The sequence below is a fragment of the Rattus norvegicus genome, chromosome 16, assembly GCF_036323735.1.
Source record: "Rattus norvegicus strain BN/NHsdMcwi chromosome 16, GRCr8, whole genome shotgun sequence".
Taxonomy (NCBI): domain Eukaryota; kingdom Metazoa; phylum Chordata; class Mammalia; order Rodentia; family Muridae; genus Rattus; species Rattus norvegicus.
Genome location: NC_086034.1, coordinates 12670675 through 12690665, shown reverse-complemented (window position 1 = coordinate 12690665; position 19991 = coordinate 12670675). Strand labels below are relative to the sequence as shown.

The 19991-nt window shown below is 42.3% G+C and overlaps 1 protein-coding gene and 1 non-coding gene across 11 annotated transcripts in view; one reads left to right on the top strand and one right to left on the bottom strand.

The window, feature by feature from the left end:
* The window catches only part of Ccser2 (coiled-coil serine-rich protein 2), a 112672-nt gene that overhangs the window by 55380 nt on the left and 37301 nt on the right, over nt 1-19991 (top strand). For 7 of the 10 annotated variants that reach the window (XM_017600329.3, XM_039095013.2, XM_039095014.2 and 4 more), the window contains one exon: nt 10087-10249. In XM_017600329.3, coding sequence (XP_017455818.2) covers nt 10087-10249 — 163 coding nt within the window. Of the gene's footprint in view, nt 1-7782; nt 7900-9319; nt 9488-10086; nt 10250-19991 lie in introns of those variants that run through there. The other 3 variants (XM_063275368.1, XM_039095016.2, XM_039095015.2) reach the window with 3 other exon arrangements.
* On the bottom strand, nt 19825-19951 carry LOC120097586 (small nucleolar RNA SNORA15). The gene has a single exon (XR_005495156.1). It is a non-coding gene; the product is annotated as a small nucleolar RNA SNORA15 (small nucleolar RNA).

The window sequence follows — 19991 nt, the reverse complement described above, 5'->3', positions numbered from 1 at the left end:
GCACACACACACATACACACACACACGCACACACACACACACACACACGCACACACACACAGACACACACACACGCGCACATGCGCGCGCACACACACACACACACACACACACACACACACACACATGCCTAAATTACTGCCAATCTTCCATATTGCTAAGCCTCCCTTTTGATACTCCAGAATTATTACTTAATAAAACCTATATTCCATCTTTGTTACCTTAGACCAAGTTGGGGGGTGGGGTGGGGCTGGGGCTACTCTCTCTTCTTCAGCTCTCAATCCTTTATCTTTATCTTTTTTTCATTTCTTTCCCACTCCCTTTTTTAAAAATTAATCATTCTATTCTTTTACATCTCAACGATATCCCGCTTCCTAGTTACCCCTCTACAAGCCCATCCCCCCATCCCACAACCTCCCTTTCCTCCTTCCCCTTTGCCTTTATGAGGGTGCTCCTCCACGCACCCATCTTATCCGCTTCACCCCTTTCAGCGTCCCCTTATGCTGGGGTATCAAACCTCCACGGGACCAAGGGCCTCCCCTCCCATTGATGTCAGACAAGACCATTCTCTACTCCCTATGTATCTGGAGCCATGGATCCCTCCCGGTACACTGCTTGGTTGGTGGTCTAGTCCCTTGGAGCACTGGGTGGTCCAGTCAGCTGATGTTATTTTTCACGTGGGGTTGCAATCCCCCCTCAGCTCCTCCAGTCCTTCCACCAGCTCCCTGACCAGGTTCCTGTCAGCAAGTGCCTCTTGGCAATTTCAACAGTTTCAGTTTGTGTCTGCAGAAAGGATGGATCCCCGGGTGGGGCAGTCCCTGGATGGCCCTTCCTTCAGGCTATGCTCCATTTTTTGTCCCCGTTTTTCCTTTTGACAGGGTTAAAAACTTTGAGATGGGTGTGTGGTCCCATCCCCTGACCTGGGGTTGTGACTATCTACTGGAGGTGGTCTCTCCAGGTTCTATCTCCCTTTCTTTGCTAAAATCATCCCCAATGGGTCCTGGGAGCCTCTCGTTTTCCAGGTGTCTGGGAGCCTCCAGTGGCTATCTCCATTTCCTCATACCCCACCCCATCCCCTGCTACATATTTTTATTCCTCAATCTTGTATCTTATTCCTTTCCTCCCTCTCTTCTTTGTCCCTTGCCCTGGAACCCAAAACTCTCACCTCTGTCTCTCTGCCCAGTTATTGGCTGCTGGCAACTTTATTTACCAGTCAAAGCTAACTGATGGCAGGGACCCTCAGTGTCTTACGGGCAGACATGCAGGTTCCCAGGTAATTCTGGGAGCTGAATTAACAGAAATAGCATTAGAACCAATCTACAACTCCTAATCTCAGTCTTCCATTATCTCTGTGTCCCAGTGACCAACCGTGTAGAGCTTTAGACAGTTTATGTGCAGAAGGGCTCTTGTGTTCTTGTCTCTGGTGGTGCGGTGTGGTAGGGCTCTTGTGTTCTCGTCTCCAGAGGTACGGTGTGGTAGGGCTCTTGTGTTCTCGTCTCCAGAGGTACGGAGTGGTAGGGCTTTTGTGTTCTCGTCTCTGGTGGTGCGGTGTGGTAGGGCTCTTGTGTTCTTGTCTCTGGTGGTGCGGTGTGGTAGGGCTCTTGTGTTCTCGTCTCTGGTGGTGCGGTGTGGTAGGGCTCTTGTGTTCTCGTCTCCAGAGGTACGGTGTGGTAGGGCTTTTGTGTTAGGAAGTAGTAAGAGAGCCGAAGACACCCTTGGGAGTGGGGTTGAACTGTCCTGCTGTTCTGGGAAGAATGGCTGAAGAGGTCTGAGGATTCCCTGTCAGTAAACATTTGAATGGCCTTTCAGGTTTCCCCAGGAGAAGGAAACAGCACAAAGGATGAATTCCTTTTTATGGTGCTAGAACAGTGCGTGGATTTTCAGAAGCTGCGAATATTTGTTCTAAGTGTGCTTTCTTCTCCCCACCTCATCAGTCATATTGCTATTAGTTGGACTCCTTTTTTTTTCATTTCCTGACAAGGTAGGTGTTCTGTTAGAGTCTAAAGAATGAACATGTGTTTATTTCCCTGTTTTATGGATCTCGAATTGCCTGGAATGGCATAGCCTCTGAGACTGTAGATTACTGAGAGGTTCATTATTTTAGGAGTCTGCAGCTACTTTGTGCTGGCTATTCTTAGGATAAATCACAGAAATAGAGCAGGGTAAGCAGAAACTCACATTTTACCTACAGCTTCGAGTCAGGACACTCATTTTAACCGTGTTCTGCTGATGACAGCATGTGTTGTAAGATAGTCTGCCCCACTCTAACTGCTCATGGTGAGAAACTTGGTAGGCTGTGACTGGGCTTGGATTTATAAATCCGTTCATGTGAAGTGCAGAAGGCATCATTACAGGAAGAGACTTTGCTATGGTGCCTCTGGCACGTGGGCTCTTCTGCAGCCAAAATGGAGTCCCAGTCCCAGGAAAGAAAGATCATAGCCAGGACCAGGAGGACCAGGAAGTGAGCGGCCAGCAGAGGGAGTTGAAACTGTAGTTGCTGCTGAAGTCTGAGTTACTGACATGAGAGATCAAGAGAAAATAAAATATAAGCCATCAAGAACGACTGTGCACACAGTAACAAGACATCATACTGCAGGAGATGTGGCGTGCTTAATGTTTTTTGTTTTTTCAAGGCTGGTAGGGAAGGCTGAGGGATTCCCTCTTTGGGATAAGTCACAGCAGGGGTAGTGCGTGCCACTTTGACGGTTACTATAACCTCTCTTTAGAAATTTTATTCTCTTTCTGAGCTGATGCATGAAACACAAATCCAAGTAGTCTTAGAACTTTCTTCATTTGTAGAGCATAGCCTAGTTATCCTCATGTTTGACAGATGAATGTCAGGGAGATAAGCAATATTCAAGGTCTTCATTGCATACTCCTGTGAAGTGGACAGGAACTCTAGTAGCATTGCATATATGCTACAGATCTTTCCTAAAAGAAAACATAATATTGGCTCTTTTGAATAGAAATAGTGCTAAAGAAAGTGGTATTGGCCTAAAATTAGTTCTCTCTGTAGACACCTAAAATAAAGTAGTATTTATGTTTACTACTCTAGGAGGACAGAAAGTAACTTTTTGACTATTTTTGGCTGTGGGATAAGAATGTTGGAAGAACTGGTAGGTTAGGGATCTTTTAACATGTTGTTGACCTTAGTGGTCATTGGCTTCTACTTCAGGACATTATACACTTGGCTCTCTGAACCCTCACATGTTTCAGCTTTACTAATTCTGCTAGTAGTATTGGTATTTGTCCTCAAAGAAGACAGGCATGTCAGTGAAACCTTCTACATGACTTGATCTGGTTACAGGTTGCTGTGACCTCATTAAGAACAGGTGTTCCTTTACTGAAAGTTTTCTGTATGTGTTGGGGGTTGTTTGTGTGTCTGCATGTATTTGGGGGTGTGTTTTCCTGTCTCTGTGTGTATGAGCCAGAGGCCAGATAATGCATGCGCTTCTGTATTCCTCACCTCCTTATTGTTTGAGACAGGGTCTCTTCTTGGAATTTGAGGTTCCCCATTTTGTCTGGACTAGCTGGTCATTGACCTCCAGGATGCTCTAGTGTCTGCCCACCTTGGGCTGGGGGCACAAGGCATCCATGGCCAAGTCCTCTTTGTGTATGGGTATGTGAAGTTTAGAACTCTGGGCCACTTGTTTGCAGGGTAATATGTCCTGTTGAGCCATCACCGTAGACTCTTTAAAAGGAGGAAGTCGGGAAGAGAGGACTTGCGTGATGATCACATCTGTGTACAAGTCTTTTTCTCTGAGTGTGGTACATACCAAGCCAGGGAGGGAAGGATGTCTTAGTGTAATGGGCGTTGAACAGTTCCAGTCTGGGATTCGGGGACATCCACTTCTGAGTGTTCTGGTGACTTGTGGATGAGTCTGTAACAGTAATGAAGTTTAAGATGATGTTATAGTTTATGCATATTATTAAAACATTTGATTACTTACCCCTCTGAGTGCTGTGATATGACATTTGTGATGGAGACTGAGAAGGAGTAGCACTGAGTAATGTGGAAGGACAGAACACAGGTGAAAGGGCACCTGAGCCATGAAGAATGGAACACAGTCAAGTGTTCTAACTTTAATGTTTAAGGTGTCTTGGGTAAGTGCAGAAAAAGAAACGTAACTCATAGTGAGGGTGACCAGACCCGAGGTGTAGCCCACGGACTCGGAATGGCTCTCCTAAAAGAAACATAATTCATAGTGAGAGTGACCAGACCCGAGGTGTAGCCCACGGACTCGGAATGGCTCTCCTAAAAGAAACATAATTCATAGTGAGGGTGACCAGACCCGAGGTGTAGCCCACGGACTTGGAATGGCTCTCCTAAAAGAAACATAACTCATAGTGAGGGTGACCAGACCCGAGGTGTAGCCCACGGACTCGGAATGGCTCTCCTAAAAGAAACATAATTCATAGTGAGAGTGACCAGACCCGAGGTGTAGCCCACGGACTCTGAATGGCTCTCCTAAAAGAAACATAATTCATGGTGAGAGTGACCAGACCCGAGGTGTAGCCCACGGACTCGGAATGGCTCTCCTAAAAGAAACATAATTCATGGTGAGAGTGACCAGACCCGAGGTGTAGCCCACGGACTCGGAATGGCTCTCCTAAAAGAAACATAATTCATGGTGAGAGTGACCAGACCCGAGGTGTAGCCCACGGACTCGGAATGGCTCTCCTAAAAAAAACATAATTCATGGTGAGAGTGACCAGACCCGAGGTGTAGTCCACGGACTCGGAATGGCTCTCCTAAAAGAAACATAATTCATGGTGAGAGTGACCAGACCCGAGGTGTAGCCCACGGATTCGGAATGGCTCTCCTAAAAGAAACATAATTCATAGTGAGAGTGACCAGACCCGAGGTGTAGCCCACGGACTCGGAATGGCTCTCCTAAAAGAAACATAATTCATAGTGAGAGTGACCAGACCCGAGGTGTAGCCCACGGACTCGGAATGGCTCTCCTAGCTGCGCAGACGTTCCTTAAGATGAGTGGGGTTTCCCGTGGTCCTGCCAAGGTGGGACCCCCCCCCCCCCCCGCCACCTCGCAGGGGATTGTTGGGGGATGGGTGGGGAAGGAAACACCCTTATAGAAGAGGAGGGGGAGGGGTTGGGGGCTGATGGACAGGAAATAGGAAAGGGAATAATATTTGAAATGTAAATAAGAAATACCCAATTTAATAAAATTGAAAAAAATATCCAATTAAATAAAAAAGAAAAAAAAGATGCACAGGGTTTGGGACTGGGCAAGTGTGTGTTTGAGTGACCACCTTTGATCTAGCTGTGCGAAGTTTTTATTTGGCAGTTCTTTTTAATGTAATACTTTAGTAAAATAAAGCAAACATTACAAGGTGCCTTTTGTTCTTTTGAGAAGCTTATGTAGAAGTTTAAAGTTAGGGAGCCGGCCAAGTGCCTTGCGTCCTCTGTCCTCTGAGAAGGCTTGTATCAACTGCCCCGCTTTCTCCCTCTCTCCCTGTCTTGTTAGTAGTCGTTGTTTTTCTAATGTCTTTGTAAATAAGGGGTGCTTAGAGCTCCAATTGTTTATCCTCTGGTAGATCATCTTTCTTCTTGGAGGATATTTTTTTATTTTAAGCCTCAAATCTGCTTTTTTTTTTTTTTTTTTGAACTCATCCCAGATCTTCAAGCTTAGGTACTTAGGTGGTGTTCTCTCTCTCTCTCTCTCTCTCTCTCTCTCTCTCTCTCTCTAAGTGAAGGTTTTCACAGAGAGTGAGGAAGATGGGTAGTATTTGTTTTAGGATCTTGTGAATACTTTCTGAGGGTGTTCATCTGTTCCTGATGCCTGCAATGAATTTAGCTGTCATCCTGCCCCTATATTTTCCTTGCAGGCCTGAATCAGAGCTCAACCTGTGTTTGCAGGAAAGACTTAATCAGAAAACCCTTTCTATATCGTCTGTCTTTCATGATCCATTCTAGGTTTCTGGTTGTTTGTTTGTTTGTTTTGAGATGGGGTCTAACTGTGTAGCTTTGGTGAGATGGGGTCTAACTGTAGCTTTGGTGAGATGGGGTCTAACTGTTGTAGCTTTGGTGAGATGGGGTCTAACTGTGTAGCTCTGGTGAGATGGGGTCTAACTGTGTAGCTTGGGTTGGCCCACAACTAACTGTACATAGACCAGGCTGACCTTGATGTCACAGAGGTTCCCTTGCCTCTGCTTCCTAAATACTGGAATTACAGGTGTGTACCGCCATGCCTAACTCCCACTATAGGATCTTCGTTTTGCATCTTCGTTTTTGTACGCAGTGTCTTTTAATTATGAACTAGTTGATACAGATCTGCAAACGCTATATTGTGATTCCTAAGAGCTATTCCAGATTGCCCTGGGGATTTTTCCCAATGCCATTTAGACCTTTTAGCCATGTTTTGAAGCCCAGAAGACCAGATTATACAGTTTTCTCTGTTCTGAAAGCATTTAACTTCACCACATACTGTACATGAGGCTTTTTTCTAGTTTAAAAGGAATGGCAACAGGTCAGAGGCAAAGATGCTTCAGAAGGAAATGCAAGAGGCATGGAATTGTGGGTGAGGAATCGTGAAACATTTTGGCTTGAGTTGTGACTTGGAAGGAACAGTTGTACTTGGTGAGAGATTGTTTTAATTTTGCAAGCTGTTCTTTTTTTTTAAACCTTGACCTGAATTAGTATACCAAGGAATTTCACAAGGAAACAGTTTTGCAATCTGAATTTCTTTTGGAAGGCTTTTGGATGTTTGTAATTGGTTCTCTCTATTGTAGAGTGCCTCTTTCTGTTGTAGGGTGTTTCTCAATATTTCTGGTATGTCAGAAATGCAGCCGTGTTACCTTTCCTCTTGTTTAGGAAATGCTAAGGGCCAGCCCATCGCCCACAAAACACACCTGGCCTTTGTTACATCAGAGTATAATCCTCAGGTTAGTGGCTTGCCCTAGTCAATGTCTTCTCTGTATACTGTTAATCATTTTAGCCAGTCTGTTTAGACTTTAGACTTTGCTGAAAGGATGTTTGTCTAACACTTGCTGACTAGATTGTACTTTTCCTGTGCTCAAGTCATAAGGTCACATTTCTGCTACACTTTGTATTGAGACGCATGAGGCTAGCTTACTTCTGCTTGCTTCTAGTTATGTGTGTTTTTTTTTATAGAAATTTATCTTTCTATGCCAGTACTGTGTGAAATAATTCAAGTTTACGATTTTTTCACTTACATGATTTTTCTTTCATTTTAAAAATGAAATTGCAATTGAAAACTTTCTTTTTATTTTTTTCCTGCTTAAGATTCCCTTAAATTCTTTTTTTTCTTATATTGGATTTTTTTTATTTACATTTCAAATGTTATTCCCTTTATTGTTTTCCTCGACATAAGCCCTCTATCCCACCCCCCTCCCCTTATTCTATAAGGGTGATCCCCTCCCCATCCACCCCACTTCCTGCTGCCCCCAGCCTGACATTCCCCTACATGGGGGGTCCAACCTTGGCAGGACCAAAACTTTCTTGATAGCATAAAATTTAAAAAATGCCTCCCCTCAGGCACTGGGAGTCATGATCCCATCCTATCTTTCAGCCAGTTCCTTATACAACAGTTATTACGTGTGTCCTCGGCACTCTCCTGGGACTTGAAAGTTGTAAGAGAAAAAGCTAGGATACATTTGGAACCATGTTGTGTTCCTTTATCACACCAGAGAACATGACACCCAGTCTGACATAGCCATGTTCACACCACAAAGCTCTGTTAGCTGTGTTAGACCCTTTTCCCTCTCCAGTGCGCTAACACCCTGACTATCTGTCTCTTACAGTACCAGAACTAAAAGATGCTGCCATTGTTGTTGGAACTAGTGTCCACCTTCAGAAGGAAGGAAATGGCTCTCCAGAAATGTCTTCAGGTCCTGGTTAGGATCACGTCTGGCTGAAAGGTGTTTTTAAATCAGCGTCTTAACTTAGCTCCAGTATTTCTGAGTTACGTACGGTAGCTTCAGACTTCCTCTCCTCTGAGGTTTCCCATAGGTACCACCAGCGTTCATTCTTCAGGGAACTTCCTTACCCTGTAGTCTTACCGTGCTCTTCTTTGTGGGCCCCAGAACCAGGTTGTTAGTGATCTCCCTCTGTGACTCTGTTGTTTTTACTTCCTTTTCTATTTTGTATCTTTTATTCTGTCAAGGACTCTCTTAGTATTGCCTAGATATCCAGCACTAATATTTTAATATTGCCATCTTAGCTAGATTGTAAAGTTTGTAGAGATGCGCAGGATGGGCAGATGCCTGAGAAGTATAGACGCAGCACTCCCAGGAGAGTCCTTAGAAGTTATGTCTGAAAGTTTGAACTTCCGTCTGTTGCAGTGGCAGATGTCTGTCTCTCAGCTATCCTGCTGCTAAGATTGAGTTCAGCTCTCAGTAAGGATTCCTAGTTTGGAGTCTGGCCACCAAAGCAGCACAGTAATTTGTGTGATGTCATTGTTCTCACATGTGACTTGCTGGCCTGGGCTGCTTGCCTCTTGTTACTCTGCAGTGTGCTGATCTTTATTCTAGCAGTATATCAGGTCATTCTAATAAGGAAGTAGATTCCTATGGTACTGGAAATTTCTTTTCCCAAATTAAAGGAGCATGTGAAAGGCAGCTGTGTAGCGCTGCTGAATTGTGGAGTGTCTTAGTGCTGGGGGAAGTACGCTGGGACTCATTGCACCTGTGAGTGTGAGCCTCCGTGTGTTTGCTCGGGATGTTGCAGGAGAGACTAAGCAGAAACACACTTTAGACTTTTAAGATTAACTTTTTAGCCTCTGCCACCTCATTCTACGGCTGTTATGCAATGAAGTGGTCCTTACACCTTTATTACCCTTCAGCTTTCCATAGCCAAACTTAAACTTCTCTTAGTTTTAAAAATAAAATGACAAATTATTGGAAGTAATTTCACATGTTAGACTTCTTTTAAAAGAGATTTCTACAAAAGAACACTGTTTATCAGTAGGCACGGACTCCTCATGACTGCAGACAGACCTTCAGTGTGCTTATGAAGCACGCTTAAGTCGTTTGGTTTTGTTTTTTCTGCATCATCCTTTTGTAAAATGGGCAACTTTTTCGTCTTCTGTAATGAGATAATCAGCTAATTTCAAAGCCAAGTATCTGTCTGGTTAATGATAACAGGCACTTAAGTTTTAAAAAGCACGATTATATTAAATGTTTTTATCACAAGAAATTCTGAACTTTTCCATTTAGTTCTTGGACTAGTGAAGCCCTTCCTGTCTCATGGCATGGGTTAGTGTTTACGAGTATTTTTAGTAACAGTCCTAACTCAGTAGCTATGTAAGCACTGAGCGAAGATGGAGTCACAGGGCAGGCTGGGCTTGCTTCCCACAGGGAGGGCTGGGAGTGGGGCAGGAAGGAAGGCCTGTTTGAGCGGCGCCTTGCGTGCAACTATGTCTGAGTAGGCAGCCGGCAACACAATGTCTCCCTTGTACCAAGTAGCCTTCTCAGAGAGCGCTCCGAGATGTGAGAGCACTGCGTTTGGGTGAGTGAAGAGGCTCGGTGCCTCAGGGATTCTTGTGGAGTTTTTGTGGTGTTTGGATTTCAGGAGCCGACTGTTGTTAAGAAACACTGGCTTTGTTTTCAGTAACATTTTAATCTTTCTGAGCCAGCCCTGTTGCAGACAGATTCGAGCAGTTTACTGTTTAAAAGTGTGAGCTTTATTTAAAAACACAATCATGTATGATGAAAGCTAAATTTGTGCTTCTTGGCTGAGAAACTTAATTGGAGCATTCCTTTGTAAGAATGGGTCCTGTGCTGTTCTTAAGATCTACCTTTTTGTATTGGGAATATGTAAGTGGATTTTAGCAGTTTCCCCGTATTTTACAACCGTCCAACAGTAGTTGCTCACTTACGTGGTTGATAGAGAAGTATAATTTACTTCATTTTGGATATATAAGGTTCAGTTCTCACTGTAAGAACTAGTTTTCTTTGGAAAATGTTATTTTGTGATTCACTAGCATACATGGCTGGTGCTTTTAGAAGTAAAAAAATACTTTTAGCAGCATTTAATTATCAGGCCATAGCAGTTGACTTTTCATAGTGTACACATATTTATAGACTGTTGCTTTTTAATCTGCCCAGTGGACTGTGACAATATGAACCGCTTTGACCGAACAGACAGAAATGTCCGACAGTCGCAGGACGGATTTTGGAAAAGGCCATCGCAGAGGTGGAGTGGACAGGACCATTACCACCTTAGCCATCCTGATCACTATCATCACCATGGAAAAAGTGACTTGAGCAGGTGAGTGTGCTCTAACTGCGCCTTCGTGTCTGTCCTTGCCTAACCTGACTAACAGTTCTATTGCCAAGCTGATTTTGCCTGGTTTTCAAAGCACCAAAACCAGTTCAGGTTATGTGTGATATGTAATTGTTACATATGTAATTGTTACAATAACTAATCATTTTTTAGCTGAAATCTTTTTTAGTAGCTTTTTCACAGGTTTGCAAATGGCATTTGTGACATGCACTTTTAAGTTGTGATTGACTTGGGGTGGGGCTCTGCATTTCAGAATTAATGAATGCTGACTTTATATTTTTTAGAAATAATATTGTACAAAGTAACAACTAAGTTACTGGTTTTATTTTGCTTATGAGTTAAAAATATAAAATTCCACAAATACTGTTAAAGGGGGCCATGTGACACCAGAAGGACTTTACATTCTGTAACAGGGAGTAGTATGGATTGGATCAGACCATGTACTTACTATAATGGCTTCCCAGCCATTCACACCTGAGCTTCCCCTGTTGTAGATTAGCTTTGCAAGTTAGGTCTCTCTAAGCCTTTGCACACCTCAGTCTTCGCTGTACCATTTGTGAGCTGGCTTAAAGAGACTTTCCTGTGAGTATTCATGGATCAGGGAAAGGTGTGTGCTGTAGTGGGTTTGTGGTTAACAATGGCAGTTTTGGTTTGGTTTTGTTTATTCTAATTTTGAATATCTCATTCCACAAAGTATTTATGTCTATCATGGAGCATATCACACTGCAAATAATAAAACTGAGATGAAAAATAATAGAAGAAAAGTATATGTTCCTCTGTGCTCTCTAAAGCAAGAAGTAGAGTTGTTGCTCAGGGTCCTTATAGCAGAGGCCGAGAGCAAAGCCTGACATATCAGCAGATACATGGTATGTATAAGATGGGCATTTGACATGTCAGCACACACAGTATGTATAAGATGGGCATTTGACATGTCAGCACACACAGTATGTATAAGATGGGCATTTGACATGTCAGCACACACAGTATGTATAAGATGGGCATTTGACATGTCAGCACACACAGTATGTATAAGATGGGCATTTGACATGTCAGCACACACAGTATGTATAAGATGGGCATTTGACATGTCAGCACACACAGTATGTATAAGATGGGCATTTGACATGTCAGCACACACAGTATGTATAAGATGGGGCATTTGTTTCTCCAGGACGTAGTCCCCATACAAGACAAACACAGAGAAATTTGGACATACACTGGGTGGCACCGTAATTTTCCTAACTCTTGTTCTTCTGCCTAAGCTGAACAAGTTCTAGTCAATAAAATATTCTTCAGTAGATTAAGGAAAAATGGGATCCAAGTGAGTCTTTGTGCTGGAGCAAGCACATAGAAGGTGTAATTGGGCAGTCTGGGGAGTGCATACAGTACTTCTAGGCATTATGGCTTTGGTGGGAGCAACATCAGAGTGAATCCTGCCAGATAAGAGCCTGGTGTAAAGATGGCCTTCATGACCACTGATGGGATCCCACTTGTCTAATCTTACATATGTGTTTATAGTGACTTAAACTAAGGCTGGCGTATGAAGCCTAACTAAGTGACAAGCATTGAGTGTTATTTTTGCTTCACTGTCACCGTAGCACCCAACAGAAATGGCTAACAGACAGGATAGGGTTGTTTTCACCCAATTTCAAAGTTTGAGCCAATCAGGGCTCGGAGGGAATGGTGGAGCTCGTGGTTTGAGGAACAAATGGCAGAGGTTCCTTACGTCACTACACACCAGGAAGTAGAGAGCGAGGCTGGCGCTAACTGCCAGCTATAACTTTCAAAAGCTCGGCCTTAATGGTTTATTTCCATCAATCTCCTCCCATACATTCTCCAACTTCCTAGAATGTCATTACCATCTGGATCAGGAGCTTGTGAGAGAGACGTCATATTCAAACCATAACAAATGCTTAGTTTTAAAACTTTTTCATTCACTTAATACTCACTGGTAGCCTGTATAATGTATGCTTCCCTAAAGGCTTGAGCTGATGAGAATTTGGAGATAGTACGAGAAGTGCAAGTTGTGGATTGGGAATGACTTCTTGGACTATTGTGTTAAAGATGATAGAATTCTGCATTGATATGGCTTAATAGTAGACATCTTTACACTGAAGCTAGGGAAAGACTTGTGTCTGCCATTTCTCACATATATGTGTAATATATAGTCTGCGGAGAGAAAGCATGTGTTATTGCTGTGATAATGGGTGCCTAGTAAAGGTATTGAAAAGGGTTACCATGCGTGTGCAGCTGTGTTTGTATGTTCTATCTAGGATAATACAGAGTAAGGATGTTACTTTGAATCAGTCCTACAGTTCTGACCTGGAGACTGCAGGGGATTAGTGTCTTAGTGGGGCATGTGAAAGAGAGCTGTGAGCATTCAGCCAGGAACAAGGGCAGTGCAGAAGTTTGCATGACAGAGTCTGGCATTTTCAGAGAACCATTCTTCAGGTTTATCATAGTTGGACCTTAGCCTATTAGAAATGGAATGGGGGTGGTGTGGGGGCTGGAGAAATGGCTCAGCAGTAATAGCACTGGCTGCTGTCCCAGAGGACCCAAGTTCAAGTTCCAGAACCAACATATGGTGGCTTACAACTCTCTCTAATCCCAGTTCCAGGGGGTGATACCATACTCTCTTCAACTCTGCAGACACCATGCACACACATGCTACTTAGATATACATAGGAACAAACATCCAGACACATAAATAAATAAAATTTATAGAAAATTAAAGAAACGGAATGGATAGCATGGAGGTAATTGTCTCTGTCCTTAGAAATGTCCCAACTGAGACTGAGTAAAGGTAGAAAACACACCTCATCCGCCCCCCCCACCCCCCCAGTAAAGTCCAGAATGCTAAACTCTGATTCCCTATATATTAGCAGGTACAGAAGAGAGTTCTTTGGTCAGGTAAATTTAAGAACGAACAAATTAAATTATTTGTTTAAATGGTGGCTGCATTTTACCTGTTTCTATAAATTGTGACTTTGAAGAATTTAGTGAAAGATAATATATAGCATTTTCCCAAATCTCTTTTTAGAGCTGATATGCTTTAAAGCGCTTGTGATTGTGAATTGCTAGTTCCCAGAAGTTTGTGTTGAGGGGAGAGCACAAACAGTATCATTGCGATTGCCAATCTGATGCATTCAGCATGGAGCTCCCTCAGGACTGGCTGAACTCACTGATAGTACTTGACTGGTTCATTTTATCTTCAAGATTCCCATGTCTGTGCTGGGTTTTCTAATCATGCCTGAGCTACATACAAGGTTGGGTGTCACACAAAGAAATTTACCACAACAGGCCTTAGAACTGTCATTTTCTGTGTTCTACTTAGTGCTAAAGACTGAGACTATAAACCACCAGGGTATCATGGTCCATTATGGCATTCTGTCAGGGTATCATAGTTCATTATGGCATTCTGTCAGGGTATCATGGTCCATTATGGCATTCTGTCAGGGTATCATAGTCCATTATGGCATTGTGTCTCATCAGTAGCTTGCCTGCTGTTTCAGAACTATTGCTCCACATGTCCTCTGCTATTCTCATCATAATGCCACCTCTTTCTTTTACCCTGCTTAATATTCCACTCCCATTTTCTCCCAATAGTTCTCTTTTCCTAAAATGTTTACATTATATAGAATTCTCTCTACCCTAACAAAGCGTACAGCCCTGCCCTCCTTGTGGTTATTCTAATTAAAACTGAAATCTAGCTCTTAACTAAGTGCATTGCCTTTCCAGTAGCATTTCTATAGGTGAGATCTTTATGGTTTAGGAGTCCTAGTATGGGGCGTGACACTTTCACTCTTAATCGTCACTTCTAAGTGAAGTATTTTTTTCTCACCCCCCCCCCCCCCAGCTGAGGATGGAACCCAGGCCTTGCGCACTTCCTAGGTAAGCACTCTACCACTGAGCTAAATCCCCAACCCCTTAAGTGAAGTATTTTTAAGTCACTAGTTTGAGACTCAGATCAGCTCCTGTTCATTCATCCCTCTATGTATACTTTATAAAACTCTGTGGCTCACTGGCCTACTCCATTATAATATTCAACCATGAATAATTTATTGTTATACAAAGGACTCTTAACTTTGTCCTTAGCTCTTAGGATTTTATGTATACTCGACTTCATCTGAGAACAGGTAGTTTTACTTTGTCCTTTTCAATCTGTATAGTTTTCTTTCTTGTACACATAGAATATTTTTCATTCTTTCTTTGCCACATCTTTTGTCATGGTGTTGAATATCAGTAGTGAGAGCCAATAGCTATCTATGCCTTGTTTCTGATATTAGGGAGAAAATATTCATTTACTGTTGAGAAAGGTATTGTTTGTTTTGTTGCTTTTTGTTTTTGAAATAGATTTCATTTTAAATCTGAAGACATTCCCTTCTGCTTAGACTTTGTTGAATATATATATTTTTTACACTCCAGATTTTATTTCCCTCCTGGTCCACCCTCTGACTGTTTCACATCCCACACCTTCTCCCCACCCCCTCCTCTCTTTACGAGGATGTCTCCACCCCCCTCCCCACCAGACATCTATACTCCCTGGGCCCTCCAGTCCCTTGAGGGTTAGGTGCATCTTTCTGAGGGAACCCAGACCTGGGAGTCCTCTACTGTGTATGTGTTGGGGGCCTTGTATCATCTGGTTTATGCTGCCTGGCTCCAGTGTCTGAGAGATCTTGGGGGTCCAGGTTAAATTGAGACTGCTGGTCCTCCTACAGGGTCACCCTCCACCTCAGCTTCTTCCAGCTTTCCCTAATTCAACAGAGGGGTCAGCAGCTTCTGTTCATTGGTTGTGTACACAGATCTGCATCTGAGTCTTTCAGCTGCTTGTTGGGTCTTTCGGATGGCAGTCATGGTAGGTTCCTTTTTGTGAGTACTCCATAGCCTCAGTAATGGTGTCAGGTCTTGGGGCCTCTGCTTGAGCTGGAACCCACTTTGGGCCTGTTGCTGGGCGTTTTTTTTTTTCCCCCTTAGGCTCTTCTCCATTTCCGTCCCTGCAGGTCTTGCAGGCCTTTCAGACAGGAACAATTATGGCTCAGATTTGACAATGGGAGAGCAACCCCACCCCTCACTTGGTGCCCTGTCTTTCTGCTGGAGGTGGACTCTGCAAGTTCCCTCTCCCCACTGTAGGGCATTTCATCTAAGGCCCCTCCCTTTGAGTCCTGAGAGTCTCTCACCTCCCGGGTCTAGGGTACATTCTGGATGGTCCTTCCAACCTCCTACTTTCTGATGTTGCCTATATCTATTCTTTGTTGGCCCTCAGGTCTTAAGTCCTTTACCCCCACCCTCTGTCCCTGTCTTCTTTCCCTCCCAGTTCCCTTCTCCCCTCCCTTTGTTGAATATCTATCATGGTAGCATCCTGTGTTTTCTCTAGTGACTTTTCAGTAGACTCCCCCTCCTATCATTCTTGTTACTACATTGACTTGGAGATATTTAGCCAGCCATTTATTTCTTGAATTATTCAGTTTTTTGGCATGCGCCTTTTACATTTGTTTGTTACATATTTTTATGTATCTATTCTCAAGTGCTAGTTTAGTTTTGTTGAGGTGGATGTTGTTTTGGTTATAGGTCATTTAGGGTGAATTGCGAGCTGTCACCTTTTATAAGTATTTTTGAGAAGAGTTTGTGAAGGACTTTTTTTTACTGATTTTAAATTAGACTTGGACTTTTCTTTGTGGAAAAAAATTACACTGATAATTTAATATCTGTAGATATTCTATAGATTCCTCTTAGGTCTTAGAGTACGTTTTTACCCACGTCCTTTGGTTCCTTGATGACTATTTGGTTTGATATGTTTGTTACTGAAGGCAAACATCTAGACGTACTGTATTCTCCTGCATCACCCAGACTTCTAGGGAAGGAAGGTAGGCTGGCAGCAGATTCTATTCTCTTGGAGTGGCTTCTGTCTTAAACTTCTCCTTTATCTTAGGGATTGTTGTGCTGGAGGTGGAATGCTTTGTTGGTCGTCTTTCTCTTAAGACATTGACTCCTTGCTTCCTGATGAGAACTCAACTCTTATTTAACATTTCTTTACCATCAGGAGTCACTCTTCTTTGTCATCTAAACAAACACTCACTTTGATGTTGGCTTCTCAGAGTTAGATGATGGTGTGACTAGGTTTATTATGTCTGGAGTTCGTTGAGCTCTTGGATATGTAGATTAATATTTCATTAACTTTTGGAAATTTCTGATCGTCAAGTACTTATTTCCAGCACTGACTTGTTCCTTCATCTTGGTGCCTTCACACTAAGAACTCAGTGGATCTCAGTCTTCGCTTGTCATAAAAAGTTAGAAAGTCAAATCCTCAAATCAGCTCTTCCCTCTCCGAGATTTGTTCTTGCTGTGACTTGTTACCACTATCCGTTTCTGCCCGCAGTGAATGAGCGTTCATGGTGGTCTGCACTCTCACCAGCACTAAGGGTTGTGCTTTGGACAGTAACCATTCGGTATGTAGTGGTGCCTTGTTATAAGCCACAGTTCTCCAGTGACCTACAACGCTCAATGCCTATTTTCCATCTATGTCTCATCTTTGCTAAGGTACCCAGATCTTTGCTAATTTTTCAAGTTGAGTTATCCTTATATTGTTGAATTTTAATAGTTCTTTGTATTTTGAGATATTAGTCCTGAATCAGATACATGTATAGGAAATATTTTCTTCTAGTGTGTATTTTCTAATTTCTTAAATGGTGTTTAAATGGTGGTTATTTTTAAAATTTGAAGATGACTTTTAGAAATAAAGTTTGTTTGCAGGTTTTCTTTCTTGGAATACACGAATGTGTGTGCACATGCATATTGTATTTCAAAACACATTTGCAATCCAAGGTACACCAGGTTTTCTTTCCTAATATGTAGGAATTTTACAGTTGTACATTTTATTTTGAGGTCTATTGTTAATTTGAGGTCATTTCTTTTGCACCTAAATGTCTGTTGCTTGGTTAAAGGCCATCCAATAGTAAGTTGCCTTTGCTGCTTTTTCAAAGAGGAGGTGGTTGCGTTTGGTGTTTCCATTTCTAAACTGCCGCCTTCTTGTCTTGTTTTGTGTGTTGGTTCTCCAACTCCGTTCGATCTTGATTATTACAGTTTCAGATAGGAAGGTCCAAAGTGGGAGAGTGTCAGTTTTGGCTGATCTTTTTCTTACTCACTGAATCGAGTCAGTGGTTCTACAAGGTAACAACATCCTAGAGTGTTGATAGAATTGTGCCAGATCTAGCATTTAAAGAATTAAATCATCCCCGTAAAACATGTCTATTCAATTTCTACATGAAAGGTTTTAATGGTCAGAAAAATACTAAAGATTAATTTTGAAATAAAAATTGTGACTTAGAAAATAGACAAAAACAGCCTCTCATATCCACGCATGTGCTCAGAGATTCTGCACCCGACAGTGCAAAGCACACCCTCATAATGGAGTCATTTTGGAAGTGGGGAGGAATTAGAAGCTAAGTTACAGATAGGATATATAATTTGGGAAGATGCTTCTAAAATTATAATAATTCATTAGTAATAGAATTGCTTTATTATTTAGGCTGGTGGGTTGAATGGTAAATGCCACTTCAAAGTCTCCTTTCCTCCTTGTCCTCTTCTTTCTTCCTCTTTTTTCTTCTTCCTCCTCCTTTCTTCCTTTTCCTCCTCTTTCTTTCTTATCCTTTTTCCCCTTCTTTTTATTCCTTTTCCTCTTTTTAAAAAATAACCCCTAAGTAATTTTTAAAAAATAACTTAGTTTATGAGTTATAATAGGTTCTGAGCTAGTGCTGCTGGCGTGGGCATGGGCATGGGCAGGAAGCCATCTGTAAGAATTTACCCTCGGCCAAGCCCCTAAAGAAGACCAACTTTACCTCCTCCACAGCCATCAAAGCAACTAGCTCTTTAGCTAGGGGCAAAGCCTCTCCCCACTCCATACTGTAATCCTGATGTGCTTGGTTTTGTGCAGGTCATGTGCAGCTAACCATACATAGCTCCTGTGAATTCATGAGTGCTAAAGCCATGCCCACAGGACAGACTTTCTCAGCACTCTTCTTACCTCCCATCTCTTGCGTTCTTCTACCCTCCTTTCTGTAGTATTTCTGAGCCTTTGCAGGGTTGAGATGGATGTCCTATCTAGGGCTGAGCTCTCAACAGTCACTTATTCCCAGCACTGTAGCCATTTGTCAGTCTCCATTGCCTGCTACTCATGGCAGTAAGAAGTTTCTCTGACTAAGGCTGAGAGCAACATTAATTTATTGGTATTAACAGAACCATAGAAGATAGTGTGACACCTTACCTATTTGGCAAAACATTACTATTATAATCAGTTCCACCCTGTGATTTCATATAGCCCTGGCCTTTTGACCAGATTTCTTGTACCAGACCTGAATTCTTTCCTGTGGAACAGGCCTTGATTCCAATTAGAAGGCTGTTAGCCACTCATAACTGCCATGACTATTAGTGGGCCCCTCATTCTGACAGGCCACTATCATGGGGTAAGCAGTGTATCTAACCAGCTGAAAAAAGTTTCAAAGTCAGCTCCAGCTGAATTTTTCTGTCCTCACCCAAGTGTGTTGTGTCTTCAGCAGTAGGACTTGACATCTAGTGATAATATGGAAACAAGACAATGATGATTAATATCCGGTAATGGTTTGGGGGCTTTTGGGGCTTCCCTGAATCACAGGGAAGTCTCATACCTGTCTCTGAGATTTATATTTAAGAACTCACTTCATTAGCTACCCACACAAGTCATCTCTATTTCAACACACATGCACACATGTACACACACATGCATGTATTCCCATATGCATGGTTACAAAATAGGGGGTTTCCTAAAGGCTTTTCCATGCATCTTTTATTTTGGTTAATCCTTTCTACACATATCCTCCTGTTCTCCCAACCCTTCTCACACCCATATTTTGCCTGCATGTATGTATGTGCACCATGTGTGTATCTGGTGTCTACACAGGGTAGAAGGTGAGGATTCCTTGAAATGGGAATTATAGATTGTGAGAACATGTGGTTGCTGGGAATCAAACCCAGGTTGTCTGCAAGAACAAAAAGTGCTCTTATCCACTAAGCCACTTCAGTCCTAAATAATAATTTTTCTTAAAAAGTTTGTTTTTAATGTCATAGCTATAGAATTTTAGAATATCAGAAATGAAAGTTTAAAAAACAAACAAACTGGTAGTTAAAATTCATTCTCCTTTCTCATATAGTACCAAAACTGTAGTAACAATAAATACCTATGCACATAAAAGAGTAAAAAATATAGCCTTTCCTTTCATGAAGCACATAGTTTTCCAGGCATGACAAACAGTATATTGAGGTTTGGAGCCCAGTACTAGGCTCTATGAAAACACCTATGGCAGCACATGGTTTTACCTTATGGGAATAAGGGAGCTTTTTCAGAAGGAAATGCCAGCTAACTAAAGATGAAGAGGAATTGTGAGATATCTGACTGGAGGGACGGCAGGATGAGTGACTACAAGAACTACTGAAAAGATGGTGTTCTTTGGAAAAGAGGGACACTTTGGAGTGTGTTTTGGGAATTGTGGAAAATTAGCTGTTGGTTAAGTTTCTTTTGTTTTCTTTTTACTTGTACTCACTTTTAATGATGACATACCATAAAATACAGCATATCGGCCATCTTAAAGGAAGACCTTACTCTTGCATGGTGTCTGGCTGTGTAAACTACTGACTGAAGAACACAGTAGGCCAGGCCTGGTTAAGTTTCTAAGAGAGAGACAGGTTTGAGGAAAGA